The sequence below is a fragment of the Nelumbo lutea genome, chromosome 8 (genome assembly GCF_056320005.1).
Source record: "Nelumbo lutea isolate HS-2025 chromosome 8, American lotus-T2T, whole genome shotgun sequence".
NCBI lineage: Eukaryota > Viridiplantae > Streptophyta > Magnoliopsida > Proteales > Nelumbonaceae > Nelumbo > Nelumbo lutea.
In genome coordinates, this window is record NC_142691.1 from 33833694 (window position 1) to 33842703 (window position 9010).

General features: G+C 38.4%; 1 protein-coding gene across 1 annotated transcript; it reads left to right on the forward strand.

The window, feature by feature from the left end:
* The first annotated feature begins 669 nt into the window (after positions 1 to 669).
* LOC148843762 (acidic endochitinase-like) lies at positions 670 to 1849 on the forward strand. The gene has a single exon (XM_088957051.1). The coding sequence runs from the start codon at positions 739 to 741 to the stop codon at positions 1705 to 1707; it is 969 nt and encodes a 322-aa protein (XP_088813177.1). The 5' UTR covers positions 670 to 738; the 3' UTR covers positions 1708 to 1849.
* The last annotated feature ends 7161 nt before the right edge of the window (positions 1850 to 9010 follow it).

Sequence of the window (9010 nt, forward strand, 5' to 3'; positions counted from 1 at the left end):
ATTTCATTTAATTTGCTTAATTTATTTAATTAACTTAATTAAGTAAATTAAATACTTTAAGGTCATTTCATTGGACGCTTGAAGTAATGCCATTTCAAACACCATCTATTTCTATTTCTGCCTACAAATTAAAATTAAATGGTGTTATTATTAAGGTAAAAAATGACCTTTTCTATTCTTTAGGATCGAAATGGGCCTTTTTCCCAAGGTTGAGGAGTTGTGAGAACCAAAAAGAGGTTTCAGCCATGGTTTTCAAGACTGGACTGGACTGGAAAAATCGGTATCCGGTCACCTGACCGGTTCCAGTTTTCCCCCTCGAAACCATTGATTTTGGTCAACGAACTGCTGAATTGGACGATTAACTGTTCGAACAATTTTAACCGTTTTTTATTTTTTTATTTTTGTATCACAACAGGCCGAGCATTCAGTTTAAATGGTCGGACCGTTAAACCCGTTCGATCACTGGGTCGGTTTTAAAAATCATGGTTTCAGCAAATTACCCCGTTTTCGGTGAAAGATAAAAATGTTTTATTAAATTTCGCATACTGTTCAATAAAAAATTTTGCTTATAACTTTGCGTTTCCAGTACGTTGAAGAAAACTTGGTTGTTTGCAATGTGAAATAGACATTTTAGTTTAAAAGCATGGAGTCGAGTCCAGTTACTATTTCCGGGAAGCCTTCTCCCGTAAGTCTGTGAGTCAAGTCAAGACGCGGTTTGTTCTTTCTATTGTTGCACAGATGGGTCACGCCTATAAATATCCAAGTTGTAGACCGCTCGATTCATCCCTCACACCCTCACCAGTCACCACCGCTAAACAAAATAGCTTAGACATGGCAGCCAGACCAGTAGTTGTGCTTCTTTCTCTTGTCTTGTTTTCCCTGGTTGTGAGGTCACAAGCAGGAGGAATAGCAGTGTATTGGGGCCAAAACGGAGGAGAAGGTAGTTTGGCCGATACATGTGCCACAGGCAACTACCAGTTTGTGAACATTGCCTTTCTAGTTGCATTTGGCAATGGCCAGACCCCACAGCTCAATTTAGCTGGCCATTGTGACCCAACCTCAAATGGTTGCACCGGTTTGAGTAGTGATATAAAAGCTTGCCAGAGCCAAGGCATCAAAGTGCTTCTTTCCCTTGGAGGTGGCGCTGGAAGCTACTCCCTTTCTTCTGCGGATGATGCTCAGCAAGTCGCAAACTACCTTTGGAACAACTTCTTGGGAGGCCAGTCAGATTCACGTCCATTAGGGGCCGCTGTTCTGGACGGAATCGACTTTGACATCGAGGGTGGCACGACCCAGCACTGGGACGAGTTGGCTAAGGCTCTTAATGGATTCGGTTCTAAGGTTTACTTGAGTGCTGCTCCGCAATGCCCCTACCCAGATGCATGGCTTAATGGTGCAATTCAAACTGGCCTCTTTGATTACGTCTGGGTCCAGTTCTATAACAATCCTCCATGTCAGTATGCCGGAAGTGCTGACAATCTTATAAGCGCTTGGAACCAATGGACCTCGTCGGTTCCAAATAGTCAGATCTTCTTGGGGCTGCCTGCCGATTCAAGTGCAGCCCCCAGCGGTGGCTACATCCCGCCAGACACACTAGTGTCTCAGGTTCTACCCTCTATTCGGTCTTCTTCCAATTATGGTGGTGTGATGCTGTGGTCCAAGTTTTATGACAATGGCTACAGTTCTTCTATTAAGAACAGCGTTTGATTTCATTTTTCAACTGCTGCTGCATCTCAAGTTCTACAGTCCATTCAGTCTTCTTCCATATATGGTATATGGTGGTGTTGTTCTTACATGGGCTGGGCTGATTGTTCTTGGTCCAAATAAATTTTAGTGTCTTACTTCATAATTCGGTTAGCTAATTATGCCTTTAATTCCATGTCAAAAATAAATGGATTTTTTTTGGAACGTATTCTGAAAAATCAAGGGCTGCTCGCTCCTTCTCTTTTTATTGGCTGCTAAAATATTTAGGAAATATTATTCTTAATTTTATTAAATTTCCTAATTTTTTATGGCAACTTGGATAAAACTTGAAAGCTTGGAGTCATCAACACAACTATCAATTAGGAAACAAAACAAAAACAAGAAAGGAACAACAATCTAGTCCATGACACAGACGGGGAATTGACACTCCGATCCATGACATCAAGCAGTAACAAGTGAGAAAAATCTGTCGTTCAAGGTGGTCCATCCCAGATTTAATTGTGAGAAACCTGTAGTAGTGATGCCATTTTAAGAAGCAGTTCCTATCAATGATTTTAGAAATTTCTCTCTTAAGACCACTCAGATCCTGCACAGAAGCACTTTCAAAAACCAAAATTCACTACTCTCAACACCTCTACTTGAAAGAACTAAATCATAATCTTCCCACAACTTAAGATCCTGAACAATCTCTCTTATTTAGACTCACAAGTTTCAAAGAAAGCTATTAACAGCCGGACAGAGGAGAAGAGAGGTAGGAGAAGAGAAGAGGAAGAGAGGAGAGAAGAGAGAAGAGAGGCGAGAAGAGAAGAGAGAGATTTTGAGTCTGCTACAGTACCGCTACAGTGCAGGCGGTGTCGGCTTATATTAATATATATGGGGCGACCATATTTAGAAGGCAACTTGAGCTACAACATAAAAAACAAAATAAAAAACTCCTTTAATTTGTCCAAATGGACCCTAACTCAGGAGAATACAAATATAATTAATCATGCCCAACTTGTCACACGAATTATTATGCCGCACATGTTGAAGGCCCTTGGTGAAGATGTCAGCAAATTGTTCCTCTGAGCTAACATATGGAGTGCACACTTCTCCGCTCACAAGTTTTGTTCTAATAAAATGCTTGTCCACTTCAATATATTTTGTTTTATCATGGAGGACTGGGTTAGCAACAATGTTGATAGCAGCCTTGTGGTCACAGTAGAGTGATATAGGTTTTTTAACTGCAAAACCCAACTCTCCTAACAAATTTTTTTTCCACATCATTTCAGCAACTCCATGAGACACGGCTCTGTGTTCTTCCTTAGCACTGGATCTAACCACCACACTTTGCTTCTTACTTCTCCAGGTGACTAGGTTTCCTCCCACAAAGGTACAATACCCACTAGTAGATTTTCTGTCATCGATTGCCCCTGCCCAATCAACATTTGTATACACCTCCACTTTCAAATGCCCATGTTTCTAGAAAAGCAAACTAGCTCCTCGGAACTTCTTAAGATATCTAAGGATTCTTTCTGTAGCTTCATAGTGAGTTGTCTTAGGATTACACATGAACTGGCTAAGAACACCCATTGCATTTGCAATATCTGGTCTGGTCATAGACAAATATAAATCTCCTTACAAGTCTCTGGAACTTCTTTATATCTTTCAAACACTCCCCCTGATTTTCTCCTTGCTGATGGTTGGTTCAATGAGTGAATCAGTTGGTTTCATTCCCAACTTCCCTGTATCCTCTAATAGATCTAGTACATATTTTCTTTGGGAAATAAAGATACCCCTTTTTGAACAGGCAACTTCAATTCCAAGAAAATAACGTAAGGGACCTAAATCATTCACCTCAAATTGAGTGCCTAGGAAATTCTTCAGCTTCTGTATTTTAATCTTCTGGTCTCCTATGATTACTATGTCATCAACATAGACAATTAAATCTTCAATTTTCCCTTCACATTTTTTCACAAATAAAGTATGAACTGACTGACATTGTTTGAATCCCATCTATTGCACTACTAAATGAAACCTACTAAACTAGGCCCGAGATGATTGCTTCAACCCATATAAAGATTTTTTTAACTTGAACACCTTCTGCTTACTACCTTTGGCATAGAAACCTGGAGGTTGAGTCATGTAAACCTCTTTCTCTAGGTCACCTTTCAAGAATGCATTCTTGATATCAAACTGATGAAGTTCCCAATCAAGGTTAGCTACCAGTGAGAGGATTCTGATTGAATTCATCTTGGCTACTGAAGCAAAGGTCTCTATATAGTCTACTCCATACAGTTGTGTAAACCGTTTGGCCTCCAATCTAGCTTTGTGTCTTTCTACTGAACCATCAACTCTATGCTTTACTGTGAATACCCATTTGCAACCCACTGGTTCCTTCCCTTCAGGAAGATTCACTAACTCCTAGGTGCCATTTTTGTGTAAGGCATTAATTTCTTCCTTCATTGCATCTGCCCAATCGGATTTGGATAAAACTCCTACCACATTCTTAGGAATAGAGACACTATCAATAGAGGAAAAGAATGCACGATATGAAGGTGAAATATGATCATAGCACACAAAGTGAGAGATAGGATGATTACTAGTACAAGACCTAAGACCCTTTCTCTTAGCAATAGAAACATCAAGATCATTAACAATAGGAGGATCAATGTTAAGAGATTCAGGCACATCAATGGGAACAAGCATACCTAGTTGATGAGGAGGAAGAAAGGCCCGAAATGGAGAAGGGTCAAAAAGATGAGGTAGTTGAACCTGAGTGTGTTTCTCCTCAACTCTACTCTCCCCCTGAGGAGAAACCGAGAAGAAGGGTTGACTCTCAAAGAATGATACATCCATTGAGGCATAGTACTTGCGTGAAGCAAGATCATAACAGCGGTAACCCTTTTGAGATAACGAATAACCAAAAAAAATACAAGGAGTGGCACGGAGATCGAATTTACCATGAGTAGGAGACAAGTCATGAACGAAGCAATGACACCCAAAGACACGCATTGGAATAGGGAACAATGGAGTTGTAGGAAACAAGAGTTGATGTGGGGCTTTATACTCTAGTAACCGAGATGGCATACGGTCGATGATATATGCAGCACACATAACAACATCCATCAAAAAACATTTTGGAACATTTATATTAAGTAATAAACCATGAGCTACCTCAAGTAGATGACTATTTTTCCTTTCAGCAACACCGTTTTGTTGAGGTGTCCTGGCACAAGAGCTTCGATGAAGAGATCCACACGAAGCAAAAACCTCTGTGAGATCACTATGGAAGTTTTCTTTTGCATTGTTTGACTAGAAAATGTGAATTTCAACTTGAAATTGAGTGAAAACCATTCATTGAAAGTTTGTCACAATCTTTGGCACTTCATCTCTAGATCACATAGGATACACCAAAGTATATCTAGAGTAGTCATCAATCAAAGTAATGAAATATTTATATCTAGTCTCAGTAGGTGGAGAAATAAGGCCCCAAACGTCAAAATAGACAATATGAAAAGGAAATTCATATCTTTTATTTCTAAAAGAAAAGAAATTTGTACAATGTTTGCCCAATTGGCATGTATGACATTACAATTTAGTAACTAACAAAAACTTAAACAACTCGGGAAACATAAGTTTTAAAGACTCAAACAAAAGGTGACCAAGACAATTATGCCACAAGTAGGCATGACTCTCACTAAAAGAACTAAAAAACTCTATAGCCACAAGACCATCTTTATTCTCCAACACGTAGAGGCCATTCACCATGCTTCCTCTACCAATCGTCTTCCCCGAGGTCAAATCCTAAAATACACCTGAAGAAGGAAAGAAGGTCACTGAATAATTCAATGAATGAGTAATACTGCTAATGGAAAGTAAATTGATAGGTAATTTAGGAACATGCAATACATTAGAGAGGGTAAGACCAAGAAGAAGGGAGATGGCTCCTTGATTGGCTATGGTGGAATAAGACTCATCAGAGGGTCTCACCTTATCTCTCCCAAAGAAGAGGTTATATGCTTGAAATAAATTTAACTTACTAGTCATGTGGTTTGAGGCTCCAAAGTCAATATCCAAGGGCAATCAGATGTATAAGATGACACATGGAAGGCAGTGGCAATGTTACCTAATGTAGATGCAAAGGAAGCGGAATGAGTAGGGCCAGAATCCATCTGGCGATGTGTCCTACCATATTATAAAGTGGTCACGAAAGGAGTTGATGATCTCTTCCTTGGGGTCAGAACCTGAGTGTCGCTCTTGGGGTACCATGGTACTAGTCTCCTGTTGGAATGTTAACTTTATTTATTATGTTTGTATTCTATTGATTTATATTTCTTCTGACTCTACTGGGTTGGCTTCTTACTTGGATGAGACTTCTTACTCAATTCCTAAGCCCATTCCAGCTTGCCATGAAGATTCCAATATGTGTTTCTATTGTGCCTGGACTTTTGACAGTGAATGCACCAAAGTTTGTCTTTGTCATCCACTCTCTTCTGTAAATCTCCCTTTTTAAAAGAACCTCCAACATTTGAACTTGTACCCCCTCGAATAGCTAGTGCAATTGGTTCCCCTTCTATACAATTTATCACACTTCTTCTGCTCTCTTCAAACTGAACTAGGGCATAAACTTCTTGGACTGAAGGTAGGTTCTTACTTCCTAAAATTTGTACCCTCATGGATTCATATGTAGAATTCAGCCCCAAAAGAAAAACAAATATCCATTGCTGGGAAACAAGTGATCTGTAAGCCTTTACGTCCTCATTGAACTTCCAATTCACATTTTAATAATGATCCAGTTCCTTCCAAATTGATGTCAAGTCTGAATAGTATACCGAGAGACTCCTTTCTCCTTGTTTGCAAGTGGAGGATTCTACTTGTAATTGATATATCTTTGCATAGTGTCTCTGTTCTGAATAGGTAGATTTTGCTTGTTCCCATATTTCACAAACTGTTTCAGCCCATATAAAGGTCTTCCTTACTTGTGGCAGCATGGAAACCAAGAGCCATGACATCCCCATGCTATTTTCTTGGTCTCATCTGTCATGTTCAGAGTACCGATCATTGGTTCCTTAATTTTACCATTAATATACCCAATTTTTTTTTCTAGCAGTAATATAAAGTTTAATTCCCCTAGGCCATTCAAGATAGTTCAACCCATCAAAGGGGATTACTGCCATGGGGAAACTCATATCCATCCCCCCACTCATTCATTTTGACCACCTGAAATTCCTGAAGTTGTAGAATTCTCAGAGGACATGATTCCAACACCTTTCAGACCTTATACACCTTATGATCCCTCCTATCACCAAACAAATAGTCCTAGAAACACTACAGATGAAGCCCACATGCACACACTGCAATCTGGACACAATCTGACCATAAACCAGCCTAGGTTGTTCAAAAATGGCAAGATTTTAGGATGATCTTAGATCTGATCTGAGCTAGCAGTCACACTCCACCAACTTCCAGACACCCCAAACACATCAACTGCTAGGAGGGGTCATAAACCAGTATGGTTACACCATAAGGGTTAAAAGATTAGGTCATCCATGACCTACAGATCTGAATTCTCAGAAATGGGATCACACGATCCATAAAAAAAAGGAGGTTCGAACCTCACAGCTTCTCAGAAAACATTCAATAGTCTGGAGTCATATAGTTTCTTCTTGATATATGACCAAGGAAAAGAAAAAAAAAAAAACTAAAAAAAATCTTTACCAGTCCTAGGTCTGCACTTTTTTTATCTCAGTTGAAGAAGACAGCAGGTTGAAGCTTGTTCGATCTGCTCACAGGCCTAGCAGAACCGCTCTGATACCATATTAATAGTCGAATAGAGAAGAGAGAAAGGAGAAGAGAAGAGGAAGAGAGGAGAGAAGAGAGAAGAGAGAAGAGAGGAGAGTAGAGAAGAGAGAGATTTGGACTCTGCTACAGTACCGTTATATAGGGCGATCATAATTAGAAGGGAAAGGACCTTTATGCCCCTACTTAATTTACAACATAAAAAACAAAAGAAAAAACTACTTTAATTTGTCTATATGGACCCTAAATCAACAGAATACAAACATAATAAATAAAGTTAACATTCCAACAAAAGCAATTTCAAAAAATCTGATACCTTACAATTCTTTCTAGACATCATAAGATTCTCATGACATAGACCTCTAATAGGCAATAAAGCAAATAACTAGAGGGCAACAAGTGAACAAACACAAATTAGATAAGAATTTGATCCAATAGCAAGACCATGTATCTTTGTCATTCAAAATGTAAGAAATCCCAAGCAAGACTCCTTGATTCAACCCTTTAAACAAATAAACACAAAAAATAAGAAAAAAACAACAAAACCAAAGTTAGGAACGGATTCCTAAAATCTAACAAACAAATACCTGAAAGATGAGTAGATAAAATAAAAATAAAGATGAACATGACAAACAAGAGCTAATGGGTAAATTTGGGAATAACAAAATTTGTGGTGATCATCCAGGTAACAATAGTCTATGTTTTACTAATAAATTTGGTAAAATAGAGTTCTTTTTCCATGCCAATTATGAAAGAAAAACAAATAGAGTTCATTTTTCCCATGTTGTCAGTACAAGAAGAATATTGAATGAAACGAAAAAAAGAGCAAATAGGGTGATGAAGTACAAAATCCAACATTAAAAATGTTCGAAAAAAAATGTTTTAGAGATAATTGATGGTATTTCCTGGATATGTAATCATTGGAAAAGAAAGTAATAAGAGGGTCTATGTCTTCGACGAGAGGTTCGTCGATGAAGCTTACGGAGGCAGAAGAAGAGGAAGATTAGGGCACAGAAAAAGTCCAATGTCTATTTTAATGTCAAATATCAAAATATCCCCATAACAAGTGAATAGAAGCCACATGTGTTCGCTGTTTCAAAATGTCGCATTAGAACACCGCACTTCTCATTTTGATGTTATTGAGAAATGACAAAAACCTCATTTGTCTTGAACGTGTTCTTAGAGCCTATTCTTGTTCTAGTATGGGTTATTTCTTTGGCTCTTTACATACCAAACATGTTCTTTTTTCTTAGGCTGTGCAACCAAGGCTGTGTTTGGTTGCAATGCAAATGCAAATATGTATACTACATATTTATCTATTTTTCGGTTCATGAATGCAAATATGGTTCACATTTTAAACCGCTTTTGTATTCATCTTGTTTGTTTGAAATTGGTGCAAAGTGTGGGCCCATCATTAAATGCTCCAACTATCTTATGCTCCTATGCCTTAACTTTGGCCAAAAAGTTAATTATCAAATGAACACAAAATTGTATCAAAAAATTAGGTACAATAATGCTCTCTTGT